This window comes from Engraulis encrasicolus, chromosome 15 (assembly GCF_034702125.1).
Source record: "Engraulis encrasicolus isolate BLACKSEA-1 chromosome 15, IST_EnEncr_1.0, whole genome shotgun sequence".
Classification (NCBI taxonomy): domain Eukaryota; kingdom Metazoa; phylum Chordata; class Actinopteri; order Clupeiformes; family Engraulidae; genus Engraulis; species Engraulis encrasicolus.
Window position 1 is genome coordinate 13298927 of NC_085871.1, and position 19426 is coordinate 13318352.

Consider the following 19426-nt stretch of genomic DNA (forward strand, 5'->3'; position numbering starts at 1 on the left):
TTGGCGGGGGGGGTTGCACGACATGACAGCAACTGACAATGGCAAAAGGGGAACTAACTGTACATGGCGACAGTTGAGAGTAATGATGACCATAATCCACCAGCAGTTTAGCTTGGGTCTTTTTTTTTAAATGTGTGACAGAACACAAGTGTGTTTATTGCTTTGCATCACTAGGCTCTTTTCTCCTTGCTTCAATTAACAAAAAACAAAAACAAAAAACACTTTAAAAGGACCATGACATTTATTTCTTGTGAATTATGACAAAGTAATACAGTTTCACTAATATTAATCATGCTATACTTTTAAACATTAAATATATTTGGTGAGATTAAGAGTGGTTTAATATTCATGTAGATTATTTTCATACGGCAGCCAACAAATAGATGGACTCGTATCACACTTTAATTGCCTCTGAAAAACAATGAAGCAAACAAATGATTTAAATAATGACAATAAAAAAAATCATTAACACCTTAAGTTAACATGTAAAAGCATTGCCTTCTGACGACAGTCATGCACAAGAAAATAAAATTTGATCTTTAACAAAAATATTTTGCACCTGCAGACTGCAGATCAAAGAACAAAATTCTATTTAAAACAATACGAACTAAAAACACATATGTATTGTTTTTGTGGAGAAGTCATTTGTCTTATAAAGGATGTTACACAAATTGCTTTTTGGAAATGGCTGCTTTTTTAACAAAAGGAAACAATCTCAAGTACCTGCCCCCTGGCCTTCTCCAGCCACAAGCCGCCTTTGAATTTTTATTTTTATTTTATTATTTTCTTAAATCTTGCACCGTGACCAAGACGGAATATAATAAGGCGACTGTTGTAGAAAGGGCAAGCAAACAGACAGACAGTGGTGACATTTGGCTGTTGCTAGGACATGAAACCACTTTTGCTTTTCACTTCCAGCTTCCAGTGAAAAGCAGCCAGTTTGGTGGTCGTGGGCTGATGACCAGACCTGGCCAGGGAGGGGAGGGGAGGGGGTGGTGGATCCTCTCCTCTCATGCTGTGGGCTCGGTTTCATTGGTGGAGGTGCTGCTGTTGAGGTCTTCCAGAACAGCGGCCATCTGCTGCTCGTAGTTGGAGATGTTCCTCTTCATGATCTCCATGCACGGCCCCAGCAGTCGCTCGAAGGCCAGCACGTCCATCACTGCAGCACAGAAGAACAGCAAGACAGAGAAAAAAGTGCATCAGTCAGGTGTCAGATGTTGCAAACAGTAAAGTACTGAAAATCGACTAGGGTATCGGTTCCCTGTTTGTGAATGAGTGCAGTTAAGCGAGCATACTAAGTAACACTATCAAGCATTCACAACACAGAATGATACATATTATCCCCCAAGAACCATATGAAGATGATATACAAAACAATTCTATTTAATGTGTATTGTCATCAGGGCTCAAACCGTCCAAAATGGAGGTGAACATTTAGTTTGGCTGGTAGAAATGAAAACTTACCGGTACTAACCCCTTTCACTAATAACTAAGAAATTTAACATCTACTAGCCAAATTGGCAAGTTATGAAAACATATGCATTACAAAGCTGCAAGAATCCTCATGATATACAGTACATGCATCCATGTCCATTAAATTTTAAAGCAAGTTGAGGTCAAACTCTGCATTACATTTAACTGCCACAGGTGGCAGTGTTGGCTCACAATGCTTCAAGAAGTATGCCAGGAAGAGGGGAAGAGAGCAAGCTGTGTTGTGCCTACCTAAGCACCTGACGTCTCCGACTGCGTAGACGGAGGCGGCTCGCGGTTTGTTGGTGACCAGCGCCAGCTCTCCGAAGTACTGGCCCACTCTGCATGTGGAGATCAGCACCTCCTCCGTCTTGCCATCCTGCGTCAGCCAAGCACAGGAAACACAAGAGCAGTGTGTCACGCCACCATCAACACTCAAGTGGTGCCCAGAGCGACGATGGGCCAAAAACAACACCAACACCACAGCCCTAAACGGAACTTAAGTGCAAATTAATTGAGTGTCGCAAAAATGACTTGCAGGTCAGATATATACACACACACACACACATATGGTACATTTAATGTATAAGATTATCATATTAATTCCTTAATCCCTGACTGTACATGCAAAATGGTCAAATTCTATGATTAGAAAAAACTGCTGAATTTCCAGGATATCCAGAAATTCTATGACCAGTGGGAATGGGAACCCTGATAATTGATCATTAATGATCAATGACTTCAATGGTCATTCTATCCATACATCCATTTATTCACTCAAGCATCCATTCATCTTCTAATAAAAAATACCCACCTCTATAGTTCTCTTGACTGTAACCCTGACCTCCCCAGACTCCACAATGTAGAAACAGTCTGCACTCTCTCCCTAGTCAGGGTGGACATAAAGCGTTACAGGCATATACTGTACAATACATGACAATTATTATTAGTGACATATACCAAACACATATACCCTATCTGCTATCGTTTGGTTCATTCTGTATAATGTATAACAGAAAGTACATAGATAGTATGTACTCTACATGTATATGAGGGACATAATGCATCAGAGGCAGACTTGTACAGTGATATTTGATGAAGCAAATGTGAGGGGGCGTCCCACCTCGCCAATGATTCTCTCTCCGTCTTTGTACTGTCGTGCGGTGAGTACATCTACCACCTTCATCCGCTCATATGTCTGCAAGGAGAAAAGCTGTGGGTGACTGGACTCTTTTGTGGACCACACTGACAATGCCTGTGTCCCAATAGGGCTCGACAGTTCGGCAATGACATTTCCTTATGTTTATGTGAGATAATATACTTATGTGCCAGTGCCAGTAATATACAGCATTGATGTTTATATAATAAAATATTGTTCTCTAACATACATGCACCGCACCGGCCTTTAAACATAAACAAAACAGTTTAGGTCTCTTCACCCTCTTAATTTAGACCATCTGGAACTTGCCTTTTAAGGCAACATTATGTCACTCTCCCCTACCCCTTAGACATGGCAGCTGCAAATGCAAGAAGAGCAGACATTATTTTCTGCAATGAGGTCAATTAAATGTCAATCACATGCTAATTTCTAATCATCATGACCCAAATTGTATTGCTAACCATGAATCTTAACCCTTATCACGACTGATAGTTAGATAGACTCACAGTAGTCTGTCTGTCACACTGTCACACCAACTCAGCGTTGTTTTACCTCCAAGGATGACAGCAGAGGGACAGTCTTGATGAAAGCGTCGTACATACTCCTCTTCTTAGCGTTATTATTCACAACAATCCGTCTGAAGGTCACCCTGTCCTGTAACAATAAGCACAATTTCTCCACTCAGCAAAAAGGAACCCTATTAGTCACTCACGAGGCTAAAACAATTATTTAAACACCTTCACATTATTCCCCACACGTTTCACAGAAACTGTGGCTTGCCTTATGCACTAGAAACAACAGCAAATGTAACTTACATACCTTTTGTATAACTGAAAATTTGTCTTGTGCAGCTTCTTTACAAACTACTCTATAATAACAGTGAAGTCACATAGCATAAAAAAGTTTTGTATAAAAAAGTTCTACAAATGCTCTTGAGGCTGACACGCTGGCACTGACTGAGACTGTCCAGCAGGGGTCATTACTTTTCAGTGTGCGTCAAGGGTTGGGCTGTGGGCAACTGAACTTCTTTGAGCTTAGAGACGTGCCACTGCTCTTTCACACGGTAGTTCATTATTTCTGATCAGGACCTGAACTGATGAAGATGTGTAGAAAGAACAGTGAAACGGACTAGTCAAAAAAGAAGTCCAGAATCAAACTAATTAGGATAACATGAAAAGGAGAAGCTACACAAATGGCAAATGACGATGCCAGAGGTAGAGGTAGTGCTGCGCGCATCCAAATTGCAGGTGCAGCAGGACAACAGGGTCAGACAACTATAAAAAAAAAAAATAGGTGGAATGTCCACACACTTAACATTTTATGTTAAACATGTTTACATTTATGTTACCATTCTCATAAACATTTTTATAAATTATTTGATTCGGAAATGTAAAGTCTAATCCTTACCAGGCACCAGAGAGAGCCAAGCGTCCTGGCAACGATGGTGGTGGCCCGAGGAGTGTTGTACATCAAGGCCAACTCCCCGAAGCTGCCCTGGTTCTCATAGGTGAACACCTTGCGCGTTTCTCCGCTGTCCGTCACGTACACATCAAAGATCCCACTAATGCATTTTTAAAAACCCACAGGCGCACACACACACACAATTACCTCTACACATGCTGTATATAATATATGGCTTACCTAATTAAGTCTCCTCTGCATGTAAATAACATAAAACATAGAGGTGAGGTGATCACTGAATGAGTCTATTATTTACACACCAACAATTTGAGTCCTACCTCTCAATTACATAGAAGTTGTCACCATCATCATTCTGCTCAATAACATGCTCATCTACAGCCACAGGCTTCTCAAACATGGCGTCCAGCACTTTAGACAGGTCTTCCTACAGACAAGGTGGAGAATAATAATATTAATATTTCATATAGGACTGACATATAGGAGATGAGAACAAACAAATAAACATGGGCAGTTATCAGCTTTATACTTCTTGCTCAGCCTTGACAATGGGGAGTGAAGTATGGTCCTTCACATCAGACCCCACTATCTTCCTCAACCAATCCAAGTGACTACGGCTCATAAAAATAAGCACAAAAAGATTGCCAAATATTTTTTCATGCAAAATGTTATTTTCTTTCTTACCAGCTCCAAATTCTTAAAGAGAACAATGTTTTTGCAGGCCTCGGAGAGCCTGTTCCTCTGTTCATCTGTTTTTGGGTGAATTACCTACAAAAACATACAATTGTGACAGATATTCCTCAGTGTGTGTGATGCATGGAATAGATCCCCAATCAATTGCATTATAAAGTATGGTCAAAGAGAGGACTTACCGCGGGGTCCCTGTCCGCCCCCTCATTGTCCGGGTCGTATGGCTCAGCAGATACGGCTAAAAAGATAAAGAAGGCAACAAACTCAACAGAAACTGAAACAGAGAGGACAACTTAATACCTGAAAACAATCACATTTAAAACATAAGGTCGCGGAGTGCCACCCTACAATATGGTGGCAGTGTAGCCAAAAGGTAAGAATGAAATAAACAAAAAATGGACTTTCTTTCAATGCTGAAAAAAATATCACGTGATATGACTTTCGTATAAAACAAATAGTTATTAAAATGTGTACGCGGGTGGAGAGTTGATCCTTAAAATCAAATGTGTTTACATAGACTGCAGGCAAAGGATTTGAAGACCATCTTCTGAATTACTTTTTTCAGGTTATCGAGGGCAGTGTGGTGACAAATCACAAAGTTACCTGATTTTCGCCTGTTAAATCTGTTGATGACGGGGGCTGGGGAAGAAAAAAAACATTCAGTGCATATTAATTGTTTACCGTAATTGTCTTTTAGCTCACGATAGCTGAATGCTAGCAGCTAATTACCAACAAATTCATCCTCGTCGTTTTCCTCTCCATCTGAGCCATACATCATTGCTTCAATGTTGGACTTCAACGCCTGTCCCTTTTCTTCTTTTTCTTTCCTTCTCAGGTCGGTGAAATACTGCGAGGCGAAGTCGCAGAGATCCCTCGGTTGATTTCTGATGACTGCAACAGTAAATTCTTGCAATAACTCCCTAAAACCGTCTGGAATATGGATGTTTCTGCTCATGGTAATGCTATTCGTCAATGTAAACTATCTAGCACTAGCTACGTTAGCTCTAGCTAGAAACTGGCGCCACAAAATTATGCAAGAAATTCAATGGCTGAAGTACAGCTATTTTCTTAACTTTGTTTTACGTTCGCGGTGACATTTGCCAACTACTTGCAAACTTATCAAGCGACCATTTACAAAGTCAGAAAGATTTTGACCAGGTTTAGAGACTTCCAAACCTCACGATTGTATTCTTCGGTTACTGCTGCCAACTGCCGAGTCTTCTCTCTCCTTGTAACTATGACAACATTGAAGTTGGTGTGCGGTGTGTGTGTGATTGTCAATCCGTGTGTCAGCTGTTGATAGGCCTTTCAGTGACAAGAACCAAAATTCAAGATTGTGACGCTCAAAGCCAAAAGGTGAGACTACTGTAAATCGGCAAACAGATTTTTTGTTGTTGTTGGTCAATCTGGGTGTGCAGAATTCATATATGGAATAAACTGAGCTCAATATGACCTCTGTTGACCTCTAGAGGCCATGGAACCTAGTTTGACAATGATGTTTAGGCAGAGAGAGTAGAGAGACTTAAAGAATCTCTGGTTTAGGCCTATCACAGAGTGTAGAACACACACACACACACACACACACACACACACACACACACACACACACACACACACACACACACTTCACCGTGTTAGCCTAATAATAATCATTAATAATAATAATTAAAAAAAAAACATCCATGGCAGATTTGAATTCAGCACACAAGTCAATTAAGACTGTTTGCCGACTTTGTCTCAAAAATGCCTTCTCTTTAAATAAGTATCTCCCCCCCACCGCCCCCAATTTTGGTAGGCCTACTAGTCTGTAACAAACAGATCAACTTAAAGGTATTATTTTCATATTGTCTTCATTCGGTGCGAGGGCATTCAGACTTGATAAGGAACTTGGTGAACTTATTCTAGTAAAATATACAGGTGGATAAGATGGGAGTGAGTCCCATGGGGAGAATAGCCAAATCCCTGGCTAAAAAAAGAAGGGACATTCGCGCAGGGGGTGTGTGTGGAGGTCCTTCCCCAGAAAATAATGTAAGCTTATTTCTTTATACAATGTGACTCCTGCATTTTAACCAAATTGCGTCCCGGTTCAGCTCAATACGGAACCGTACTTTTGCTTATAAATACGGGCCGATTCTGTATTTCAAGGGACGGTTAGCAACCCTACCCATGGAATAAATATAGCCTTCCTGTCACCGGCTTGTCAACCCTCATGAGAACTTTAATTTACTGGAGATATTTTAATGGAGGCTGTGGTAACAGTGTAATGTTGAAATTTGATGTAGAAGTCAGCCCGCCTTGGCCTAGCCTCTGTAACCTTCTGCTTAGGCCTACAATTTCAAGTAGTAGGCCACAGTAGACTTATGATGCCAGGTAGGCTACTGTATGGTATCAAGACCAGGTGTCTGTTCAATGTCCGTACATAGCGCCGGTTCTGCACTGTTTGGGTACGTAGGGCGTTCCATTTCCAGTCACAGCGAGATGAAGTGTACTGTAAGTGCCCGGATAACGCCCAGAAAACGGCCATTTTTTGAAGTTTGTTGTTACTGTACAGTTTTCGTACTCACCGGCTGTCTTGTTTGTTACATCAGTTGAATGTCAGATCTGTGAAACTGCTGATTGAACGTTAATAACAGCATAGTTTTGATTTGATTTGAGTATAGGCGTATTCAAGGCAGTGACGTGGTTTAAGCAGAGCCGCTCTATTGGGACTAAGAAAATGTTTGGTTTAAACTTCAACACAGCTTCTTCTGGCATCGACAAGAACCAAACCGAGGAAGGCGGGTCAACCATGTTGTTTGGGAAACGTTAATCGTTATGCATGAGGTCAGACCAAGTCTCGAACAGAGATTTGAAAGTCGATGACAATCGGGCTATATAAGAGACAGGGTTAACCAAAAAAAAATCAACATAACCAACAGTGGTTTCCAACAATGAATTGTATTTTGGCAGTTGGTAAACTCTGATGACACATGGCAACTGTCATTTCTGTTAAGTGTATTAGACAGAACATGATTTGGACCGACACTTTACCCTCAAATTTTGCCCTTACTCTGAGGGTGGAAAGTGCGCTCAACCTCAGTACACACACAGTGGAGACATTGGAACAGACCACAGACTTTACAGTGCTTCTGTCATCTTCTACAGTAGGCTTACACATTCATCTTCAACTTCAAGGTTGTCTACGGAAGGTGCTTTCTATCACACAAGGTAATTAATTGGTCCACACCAGGCAGTCGCATGTGTATGATCTACTGTACAGTAGGCTAGCATACAACTGCAATGTACACCACTTTCCATCTAACCAGATATTGGCCAGGTTGTCATCCTGTCTTCCTCCTCAACCTTGGCTACACACAATGAATTTCAAAACATTTCTTGGCCCAGAATCCATTGCTCGTTTTGGAGAGGACACTGCGCGCACACTCCAGTTTGGTTAACGCTGTCACAAAGAAGAACACAGAGATTAAGAGCTTGATTCAAACCAACTGTTTTGGTGCACACTAAACACTGTTCATGTTGAAAAACACCCTGAGATTCATCCCTTTTGGTTTTGAAACATATTATCCACTAGAAAACTAACATGAATTGTTTTTACTTTTCAGAGCATGGAAGCATGTTGTGAAATGCTGTATCCCCAAAAGAAGATTCACATAGCAGAAAAGAGCGGAAAAAAAATCAGACAGAACGCTTCTCCACCCCTTGCTTAATTCCGAGCACCAAGTGCAAGAACCAGTTGAACTGAACAGTCCATCCTTTATCTCGGCAGATCTCGATCTGATCCAGGAAGTGACGCTGGGCCTCTTCCTCCGAGCGGCCCACGGTCAGGGCCTCGCGGATGTACTCGATGTCCTCCTTGCTGGTCAGCTGAGGCATTCCCGTCATGAGCATCATGGAGAAGAGGATGATCAACAGGTTGGTGTGGTGCCTCAGAGCCGAGTAGGCTTTCACACACGTGTCCTGAGTCAAAAAAGAGAAGGGATTTAAATAATACTCATTTTTTGTTTGGATTTCACCACCATTTTATAACATGTAATATTTCAAATAAAACAAGGGAGGGGGCCCCTCTCCTTCACAACCTCAAAACAAAACAAAACACCTGGAAAAAAAGAAGAAGAGACATGAGCAGGAGATGTGTTCATCATTTCTGAGCAACACTATGTTTAGTTGAGCTTAATTGTCTTTCTCAGTTTTCAGTAAAATAAATAATGTGTTGCTTTGTTCAGCTTAAAGTTAGTTGCAAACTAAACCCGATGAAAATAAGGATCAGAAGGTGGTTGTTGTGGTGTCTTAAGAGCTGAGTAGAGTTTCAAAGACATGTCCAAAAAAGATGAGACAAGAGCTGATGATGTGTTAATGCGGGGAGAGATATTGAGATTATTTAAAATGTGTATTACAGTTGGTGCACATATGATTGGGCTCGGCCCAGTGCAACATCTATTGAATATCTATTATATATTGTATATTATTTGTATAGTGTGTCTCAATGGAGGCTCTGCAGCCCTGAGGGCGCATTAGAGAGCCCTTGGCGGTGGGCAAAGGGATATGTTGTCCCGGGCCCAGGGAGATAGGGGGCCCAGAATTGGGTCCCCATTACATTGTATGTATTGGGTAGGGGGCCCTTTCAGATGACTTTGTCCTGGGCCCAGCGAAAGCTGTCAGCGGCCCTGGGTACAATACCTGAAATTTCTGGAAATGTGGGCTGCTTTTCTTTCCTGTTGTGCCCATGACATAAAGGAAGTCAGGTGTCAGTACAAAGGGGACCCTCTCCTTACTGATCCCCATGAAACTCTTGTAGTTGCCCAGAATGTGGCCAAAGTCAATGTGGAACAGATTCCCTGCACATGAAAATAAAGCAGCATGTTCAGCATACATTACTCATGAAATATCCTCAATTTGAATCTATTCTGGCTTGGCGATGCAATTGCTGTAGCCTCATAATCGACACTGCTCAGTCAGTGGAATGGTGTAGTAGTCATTTAAAAAAGTTACTACTAGCATACTACTACCCGACCACTACTATAACATTTAGTAATACATTATGATTGAGTCATTACCATTCTGGTAACAGCAAAGTTATAACAGGGGCCTTGCAGAACACTTCACTGGTGATAATTGTTTGAAGCAGCACATTGTTTTAAGCATGTTGCTTATAAATTACAGTAAGTCTGACTCATAGGTATAGCTATGTACTGTAAGTACCTGACTCTGTAATCATAATGTTATCATTATGGCGATCTCCGATCCCGAGGACATACGTCGCCACACAGTAGCCTGCACAGGAGTAGACAAACCGTTCCACAGTTTGTTGAAACTGAAAACAGAAACATGAGAACATAATCAGCCGTCAAGAAATGTTTATGGGTGCAACAACCACATCTGACAACAACCACATTTGGCCCACTCGCACGAGACTTCATGCACTGTACTTGTGCAACTGCCTTCATTCACAACCCACAATGTTGACAGGGCTGGACAGCAATGTTGACAAGACAATGTTGACAGCATTCAAATTTCTGCCCATCATGCCCATTGTCAGGGGGTATATTTACTGTGTTTATGCAACTCCCGTTCTCTCAGTGTGTTCACACACCACAGTGTTTACAGGATGCGTTTGTTGATTTGGACGTTTAAAATAGGTAAGGGCGATGATGGGCATATGTGAGTTCCGTATTTGGTATCGGTGAGTGAGCGAGCATTCACACAAAAGAGTTGCGAGCTATCAGGAAATGGTATTTGCCGGGGGTGTTTCCTTCCTGTCACGTGGTTAGCGACATCCTCTGCATCAAAACAGCTGAGCTGGAAAAGAAGCGCAGCTGGGCCTACCTTGTCGTCACTCACGGACTTGTCCTTGAGCCACTGGTTCAGGATCTCATCCTTGAAGGCCCCCGTGTTCCCAACTATACTCTGCTGTATGTTGGCAATGGTTCTGGCATCCTTCACAATCTCAATCATGCCTGTTGAGGAAGCAGCAGCACACAGTGAAACCATTACTGGTAGCCCTTTCATGCAGATGAGATTGTCTGTGATCCGTATTCAGTATTTGCTGAAAAAGCTTAACTATGTCATAAAAAACATCGCTATGGCATTACCGAGTGTCTTCAGTAATAGATTAAGACATGATCATTACCGTTTTGGTGACAACAAGGTTATAACAGAGGATCTGCATTAACAGGTTAATATAACTCTTTAAGAGTTGAAATGTAGTCCTGAAAGCCAGTGTAACATGTTCAGAGTTAATTGTACTCGATAGAATGTGTTCATTGTCTAGCTGTCGAGTAGAAATTACACTTGCCACCTGCAGGATTTGACAGAGACTTTTGACTCACTGTTACTTTAATATGACTCTTTGCAGTGTTGTACTGTAAATACTCATAGAATTCATAGAAGTGTACACCAAAATATTGACACCATCTTTTATACTGTGCAGCAGGAACGACATAACCTATAGACCAGGGGTGGGATACTTTTACAAAATACGTCATACTGTATGTCAGCTTCCTTTACAAAAGATGTCATATTTCATGTGAAGCTGTATAACATTAAAATTATATCGAGGGCCAGTTAAAGCAGCCTCAAGGGCCGTAAAGGGCCCTGAAGACATAGGTTCCCCACCCCTGCTATAGACACGCAATTCAATCTTGGTAACCATACTACTACAGTACGCTCAACACTGTAAAAAGGCAAAAGCCAAACTATACCTATTTTATTTCCAGTGGAAATGCAGCCATATGGCAGTAAAGACAGATCCAGCGATTCTCCCTCCCAAATAGACTCCATTATCAACAGGATCTGACATCACAAAAACAAAGAACACACATTACATGATTTATGTGACACACAAACTTTATATACTATACTTGTACTTGTTTAAATACTGTACTTGTCAAACAGCAAGAACAGCAACAAAACCGCCAGTTGCGCAAATCACAAAAAGTGTGGTGGGGTTTTCACAAGAAGATTGACACATTATTAGGAAACTTTACCTGTAAGATGAGCATGTCTTGACGAAGGTCGTCCCCATCCTTGAAGATGATTCCAATGGTGTCGCTGGACAAGGTGGTGGGGTCAGCCCGCTTGAACTGCAGCCACAGGGGTTTCTTCTTGGACGCCATGACCTTGCACTGTTCAATCTGCAGAAGGGGCGTTGACATTTTACATGCAGACGTAAGGGTGGCGCACAGGTAAAGTTACCGTTGTGTGAAGTTGTTACAGAAATTAATTGTGCATGTTTCATTTATGGAATGCATGTTTTTGAATATATAATTAAGCAAAAATAATGATCATTTAATCCATACAGTAGTGGCAATAGCTTTGGTTGCACCAGCCGACTGCTACTGAAAACGTCAATGACACAGAGGCATTTCCATAGTGAAATAACAGAGGCAATACCGATTACGTGGTAATACTAAAAATATTATTGTTGATGATCGGAAGACTATTGGGGAAGTACACTACTCTGCAAAAAAGTCCCATCAAAAATGGGTAGTTGTAAAGGGAGTCTGAAACCACAGAAGGCTTGACTTACCACAAGGCCTCCCGCTCGAAGGCCCGGGTCATATGGCACTTTGAAGCTTTCTGGTAGACCGGATACTTGCAAACCCTCCAGCTTCTGTCTCAACTGAAAAACAACTGTCCACGGACACCAGTATATCATCAGCGATCACTGTTTATGATACAGAAATATGTAACTAACTAGTAATTAATATTACAGTGATTCTAAAAACAAATGTAGGTAAACAGTAACACTACTCACAAGTCTTAACACACACACATACAGTGTGTTGGCAATGGCGTTTACCCTTCACTATACCATAGCATGTATTTATTACTCTAAGGACAAGGCCCCTGTTATAAATGTTCTGTTACCAGAATGGCAATGACTTATTGGTCGTAATATATTGCTAAAAGATTGTGTAATGTCGTAGTAGTACAGCACTATGGTTGTAGAGTATATTTTAACAACTACTGCATTGTTTCCCTGATGTAACGGTGCACGTTATGAGGCTACATTTCATTTCACTGATGAACAACTTTTCATGGACGCCACACCAACAAGCGTTCCTCCATCACCGACTATGACAATGTGACTAATTCTCATCAGAAGTACTACTTTCTATTTGTATTGTATTCCAGGTGACGTCATTGCTTGCGCACCCTGAGCGGATACGTCGTATTTGTCTGCCGAGACGACCTTGATCTCGCGGGTGACCTTCTGCAGGGCCTCGGTGATCTCCACCTGCTTCTTGAAGTCCTGCAGCATGGCGTCGCCGCAGCCCCGCAGGTAGGCCTCCAGGATGACCGCGTAGCGCTGCTGGTAGTGCATGGACTGGGCGATCTCGCTTCGCAGAAACCAAAACAGGAAATGGCCAATCCTTTTACTCTGTGGAGAGAGAGAGGGGGAGGGGTGAGCAAGAAAAAGATGGAAAGAGACAGAGGTGAGAGCGATAGAAGATTGAAATGAAGACAACAGTTTGAGTTAGAGACTCACAAATGATAAAGGAAGCCAGTCTTATGTAATATGGTTGGAGTGTAGGAAAATGAGACATGAATACACAAATGGTGTGTGTGTGTGTGTGTGTGTGTGTGTGTGTGTGTGTGTGTGTGTGTGTGTGTGTGTGTGTGTGTGTGTGTGAAAGAAAGAGAGCGAGAGATGTAATGGTGTAAATAAAATACACATGTAATAAAAAGCTGTAATTGATTTGGGCTTACCCTGAGAGCCCTTTTTAACAAGAATCTTGCAAGAGCGCTGTCATGGTAGGGCTCAAACTTCACAGCCTGCATGACAAAAAAATGGAAATGTAATGTCATCACAAGTTTCATTACAAGTCCGATTTGAATGCTCCACACAAGTGTCATTGTTGGCTTTTTATTTGGATACTGCAATGACGTTATACATGCAAATCACTCTCAGACTGACTGAGGAGTTGAGCAAAACAAACAAATCAGCAGTGGTAGTAGAAGTAGCATAGCAACGCCCGCCCGCCTTACCTGAACCAACTGCAGCAGGTATCGCAGCACCACATCTTCATCCAACGTCTCCAGTTTCCTCACGGCCATGGAGCGCACGTTGGCGTCCGAGAAATGGCAGTCCAGCAGCTGCATGGCCAGCCCTACGTCCAGAGAGCTCCTGTCCCACGTGGTGGTCCTCTCCAGAAGCTGGTGGGTCATCATCACGGCCTCCTGCTTGCCCCACTTCACAGAGCCCAGGAACTTTGGGTAGGCCTTGGGGTGCCTCATGCACTCCTGCCTGAAGTGCCACAGCAGCTCCTTGTCCTCAGGACTCAGAGGGTGTAAGGGGTCGGTGGCTACGATCTGCTCAAACTGCTTCCTCAGGTGGTTGGGCATGTCCCTCTGGCCTCGCTCCCCGTCCATCTCAGCGTCCCGGGACTCCCTGCACTTGGGCAGGGCCACGGGGTAGCAGTACTTGTCCAGCAGTATGGCGACGGCCATGGAGCTGGTCTTGTCCGGGTTGGTGGCGGACGTGAGCTTGTCTGCGTTGACGCTGCTGTTGTCCTCGCTTTTGTCCGGCATCTTCCACATGTGCAGGATGAACTCGCCCTGCCGGAGCAGCGAGCGGTGGTCGATGAGCAGGAGGTTGACGTAGTATAGAAGGCGGCTCTTGCCCCTGCCGTCATGACCGCCGTTGTCCTGGCCGGAAGACGACTTGGCCGACTGGGTCTGGGCCTTGCCGCACAGCACCTGCAGGTTGAGCCGTGTCCCTTTGGGTAAGTCCTTTATTTTGATGTTGAACTCCAGCCACATGTTCCACAGCACTTCCTCCGTGAAGGGCTTGGGGGTGGTCCTCTCCTGAGCCAGGAGCTGCTGGCCATGGAAAATGCTGGCCTCCACAAACACTATCAGCTCAGAGTTGCGCGGCAGCACGGGAATGTCGATTCCAAGCACCTTGACGCGGAATTTGCGGTTGCAGTCCCACAGCGAGATGGTGAAGACCTTCTCGTGGTCCCTCTCGTCGATGGTGAGCTGCTCGTGGGTTCCGGCCACCCCCGTGCAGTCGTCCACCTGCAGCCAGTCCTCCTTCTGGACCTCGTCCGACTCCAGGTCTGGGGGGGCCTCCAGCACCAAATGGATTTCGTCTCCATTCTTGAGGCACTGCCTCACCCAGTGGAAGTCCTTGATGGGGTAATTCCCAAAAATGTACTCCTCCCGCCCGCAAACCCTGAGCACGTAATCGGCCTCGCTCACGTCTTCTGGAATGTCAAAGAGTGATCTCTTTTTGGCAACTTTGATGAAAAAGCTCTGCAGCACCTGGACAGGTGTGTCATCGATGGACACCTTGATTGTCTGGCTGGATGAGTTTCTGTGTATGACCACCAGCATGTTATTATTGCTGATCTTACCCATCAGGTATTCGGGGAGAGGTTTTGTGGTCACCCAGGGATCCATGGAGTAGAGTTTCGCGTCCCTGTCAGACAACTCAATTTTGCGAGGCGTGAGTAGTTTCCTACGAGTGAATTCAAGCTCGTCGTCATGAACATTGCTCACATCGGTGACATCGTATCCTATCAGGTAGTTCAAGTACTTCTGATACTGAACGGAGTCCTCGGACGGCAGGGGCCTCTTGGCGAGATGTATCTTCCCACTGTCTTTTTTCAGTGCCTTCCAGTAACGGATGCAGTCCAAGGTCTGGAACACCTGGTGTTTGTCGTAAATCTCGCACCAGTTCCCTTTCTTTTGGTAGAGCAGGATGCAGTGATCCGGGGAGTACTTTTGGTAAAATTCTGGACACAAGTGACTGGCCACGGCTCGGAGCCACACCTGCGCTTTCACCTGTTCCACGGTGCAGTTCCCTGCTACCTCCAAGTGCAACGTGTCTGGGCTTTTGCTGGTCTTGTTGGTTGTGGGGAGCACAAACTCCACGGCAATCTGGTCCACTGCGATGGCCGCGTTGGAGGTGAATGCCTTCATTTTCCGCCTTCTTCTCTTGGTGTCTTCTCGATGGACTACTGGTGAATCATCATCGCTGAACTGCTGTTCCATAACCGAAGGTGTCTATGGAAAAACAAGGGGGGGGCAAAAGATGACGTGTGTGTGTGTGTTTACTCAAATGTCTCATTAATAATACCCATAGGCTATACATGTTAAATTTAACATCCAAAAGGAAGTCACAAGGAAGTGTGTAGACATAAAACAGTCACAAGAATAGGAAAAAATAGGCATTCAATCACAAGACTTTGCCAGTTAGCCTTAGGGTTTGACAGGGTTTTGACTCCCACACACAAGTTCCACAAACATCACGGTAGTCACACAGACGTCTATGATACAACAGAACCTCATCAGTAATAACATACTGTCAGCAACCACACCATCATGCTGAGAGACTGTCTAGCCTACAGCACAGTGTGCTTTGTTATTCTGGCTTCCTGTAGTCAATAGTTTTTGCTTATGCCCATATTAAAACCATGTAAGAAGCCACATAAAAGCAGGAAGTTTTTTTTATACATGACGCCTCAGCACTTCACAACTACCGGATTTTTGGTGGCCTCTCCACAACTGTGACATTAGCTAAATTGGGCTTTAGATATAATATGTGAATTGACGTGCTCTGTAACTTGTCAGCCGTATGTGAAAACACTCTGAGAATCGTGTCATGAACTCTTTGAACTATCGTGAAATGTAATGGTAACACGGTCGTTGTGCGATACGCCTGTCATTTTCTCGCTGAATAGAATGGCGCATATATCCTGAAAACTAACGGCAAAGTCACCACATTGCTTACAACAGCAGGTTCTTTTAAACACAGAGAACAAGCTACTTACTGGTCAGCGAACGAAGAGACAGAGTCCGGGACTTGAAAATGAACACGTGTAGTAACATTTAAAATGTAAATCGGTCAACATGCGCCGGTGAAGTTGTAGGCAACATTTCTGTTCCAGTGTGGCTACGCGCATAAAATGAAATGTCAGTTTGGCGTTATTTCCCCTCCCCTCTCCATGTCTGGTGCGCATATGTCCCCTCCCACTGAAGCGCACTGTCACAATCGTGCTTGGTGAACTGAGTTACTCGACGTCAGTATAAAAACAAATCACTGGAGAGACGCGGTGACATATTTAAGATTGGCTAAAGTTGACATTAAAAAGTTGGGGAAAAAAAAAACAGAGAGAAATGAAAAGACAGTTCAAGGTTTTATCCTCCATAGTTGACCTTGGACACAACATAAAACGCATGCAAACAAAAGCCTAAACATAATCAAATGCCCACCATATGTATTCATTGCAAATAATATGAGATGCAGGATTGCAGAAGTGAATGTTCCATCACTTTTGAAATGTCAGTGGATATATTGTTACACGTCGGTTCCCCCTTGTGGTCGATGAGAATACAGCATTCCTCAAAAAATGTGTCCAACTGATTAATTTAGGAGGCTGAGGGCTAGGTAGGACATGCAAGTTCTCTCAACACATCAGCGAGTACGAATTACTGCACGGGCCTAGAGTGCCCAGGCTCAGGGGCCCAAGAACAGAGGGCCCTGAAGCCCACGCCTTTCAATATCACTTTTCATTCATCAGAATATCCCTATTGCATTAATGTTTTTTTAAAAGAATAGTTTTTTTTTAAATCAACCCTGTTATGTGAAACTATGAACTATGAAACAGGACAATTACAATTACTCAATTGTGTGTGATATGTCATAGGGCCCCCCAAACCACAGACTGAAAATGTATCCTTGGTATCAGCAAAGGGCCCCCTCAATTGCCATTTACCATATAGGATCCTGAAAACAATGGCTAGGCAAGTCATCTTGGTATCTGAAAGGGCACCTCATTAAAGCAAATGGGTTATGATATTCCTGTACTTCAGTATAATACAGTATTATGGGAATAAATGCAATATATTTTGACACAAATACGCCATACTACAAAAAAAATACCGCACTGCATATACCACAATGCATGTAATGTAATATTTAGTATTGCAATTCTGCAGAAAAGGGGTTTGTCATATATCAGGTTGTTATTTACGTTTATTAGTCATTAGTGATCTCTGTTTGCTTTCTCATATTGGGTTAAAATTGCACTTTTAACAAGCGTATTTTCAAACTGTTCAACCACATTTTCTGAGGGGAGAGCCCCCTAAGTAAAGGTGTCCTTTCATATCACCAATAGGCTAATGATGTGATTGTGACAATTCTGTCATTATCATCGATGAACAGAACGTTGGGGGTGTGGTTGTTTTCATAATGTCTCAGAGGTAAGAATGTGCAGTGACTGAGCCATCTAGAATAACCAAATCTGTTTTGCACTGACTGGTGACACCTGCCCAATTTGTGAATCGACTGGACCGTGTGGACCTTGGCCTATCACTCACCTCGCCTTCTCCAGCAATGCTGATGACCATCATTTTTGTCCAAAGTTAACCTTTGACAAAAATCTCTCTCACACACACACACACAATGAGCAGTAAAAACTAACATACACTGTACATGAATTTACATTGTCCAGGACACTGGGTGTTGTATCAACTCTTGTGCCCTCATGGTATCAATCGAGTCATGCACAATGGTCATCTGGACTGGATTCTGGCCAGATGGCACTGCTCATTCATTACGTGATGTTGTGTGTACATGGTTGTTTGAGTTATGAACTTGAAGTGACAGACAATTCCAGCACTGTAAACCCACAAAATACTAGATGGCACATTGAAAAAGGCTGTCCTTGGTCCCAAAATGTGTGGCACAGTGTACACACTGAGACGATTACGGTCATTACAGAAAACGAAGTGTGTCTATCACCCCAATATAATCGCCCTTTTTCCCAAAAATCTCTGAAGTAAAACAAACACTGTGTGTATGGTATCATCCACTGACTCGCTGACAATACCCCTAACTTGTTGTGAGTAGTGTATTTTTGTAAGTTTCAAACCATTGCTACGTCAAGTGAGGGAAATTACAGAGTTCCTTAAAAAAACCTTGATTGCCACAATGGGAGTTCGCTGATGAAGCTACAGGTGCTTGGGAGAACCCCAAGCATTTCTAAAAGGTTCTTCAGAGAACCCTCAGGGGTTTCTCCACAGTAGTGTAACCGAGGTGTTCCCGCGCAGTCCGTCCCCCTCGGGGCCGTGAACTCGCCTCCTCCTGGTCAACGCATCAGTTTGGGTATGGGAGCCACAGTCCGATCCTTGTGTTTACTAACATTCCACGCCACACTTTGTTTGTTGGCCTCCGTTACACTGACAAGCTGAAGAATCCCTAGAAGTTTCCTTCAGAAACCATTCTATTGCCATTATTGAAGAACACCTTATGGCAGGGGGCAGGGATGTTAAACTCAGGCCCGGGGGCCAAATCTGGCAGCCACAGAATCATTTTATTTGGACCCCCAGATCATGTCAAATGTGTTTTATAGTTGGCCCACGTACACCATGAATATAGTCTAATGCATTGCAAACATGAAATTTGGTGTCGCAGGAATATTTTAGGGCCCGGGCCAGGCCAGTGAAACAGCTCACATTATGCAGCAGAATATTCAAAAGCACATTTTAACTATTTAATGGGAATATGTTTGTGAAATTAAAAATAAGTGTTAGGTGTGGGTATGCACAATTTCAGTCTGTTTTAATATATATATATATTACGACCAGATTTTGAATTTTGAGTTTTGTTCCAAATTTGAGTTCAGCACTCCTGGGGAACCTTGGGCTTCTTCCAAGAACTTTTAGGTGCTCCAAAGAACC

The 19426-nt window shown here is 43.1% G+C and overlaps 2 protein-coding genes across 4 annotated transcripts; both read right to left on the reverse strand.

Moving 5' to 3' along the window:
- Positions 1-222: 222 nt before the first annotated feature.
- LOC134463799 (cAMP-dependent protein kinase type II-alpha regulatory subunit-like) lies at positions 223-6007 on the reverse strand. Of its 3 annotated transcripts, none has more exons than XM_063217097.1 (12): positions 5915-6007; positions 5468-5629; positions 5342-5377; positions 4921-4976; positions 4733-4816; positions 4369-4475; positions 4037-4190; positions 3182-3283; positions 2594-2668; positions 2285-2356; positions 1723-1849; positions 223-1159 (listed from the first exon to the last, which is right to left on the reverse strand). In XM_063217097.1, the coding sequence occupies exons 2-12, from the start codon at positions 5514-5516 to the stop codon at positions 1011-1013; spliced, it is 1011 nt and encodes a 336-aa protein (XP_063073167.1). In that variant the 5' UTR covers positions 5517-5629; positions 5915-6007; the 3' UTR covers positions 223-1010. The 3 variants fall into 3 exon arrangements, with proteins under 3 accessions (XP_063073167.1, XP_063073168.1, XP_063073166.1); XM_063217098.1 differs by having other exon boundaries at positions 5920-5995; XM_063217096.1 differs by having other exon boundaries at positions 5468-5972.
- Positions 6008-6800: 793 nt separating this feature from the next.
- Positions 6801-16632, reverse strand: pik3cg (phosphatidylinositol-4,5-bisphosphate 3-kinase, catalytic subunit gamma). The gene is made up of 11 exons (XM_063217099.1): positions 16516-16632; positions 13727-15748; positions 13448-13513; positions 12893-13118; positions 12264-12367; positions 11722-11868; positions 11437-11527; positions 10562-10692; positions 9938-10049; positions 9416-9573; positions 6801-8695 (listed from the first exon to the last, which is right to left on the reverse strand). The coding sequence occupies exons 2-11, from the start codon at positions 15734-15736 to the stop codon at positions 8414-8416; spliced, it is 3327 nt and encodes a 1108-aa protein (XP_063073169.1). The 5' UTR covers positions 15737-15748; positions 16516-16632; the 3' UTR covers positions 6801-8413.
- Positions 16633-19426: the final 2794 nt, after the last annotated feature.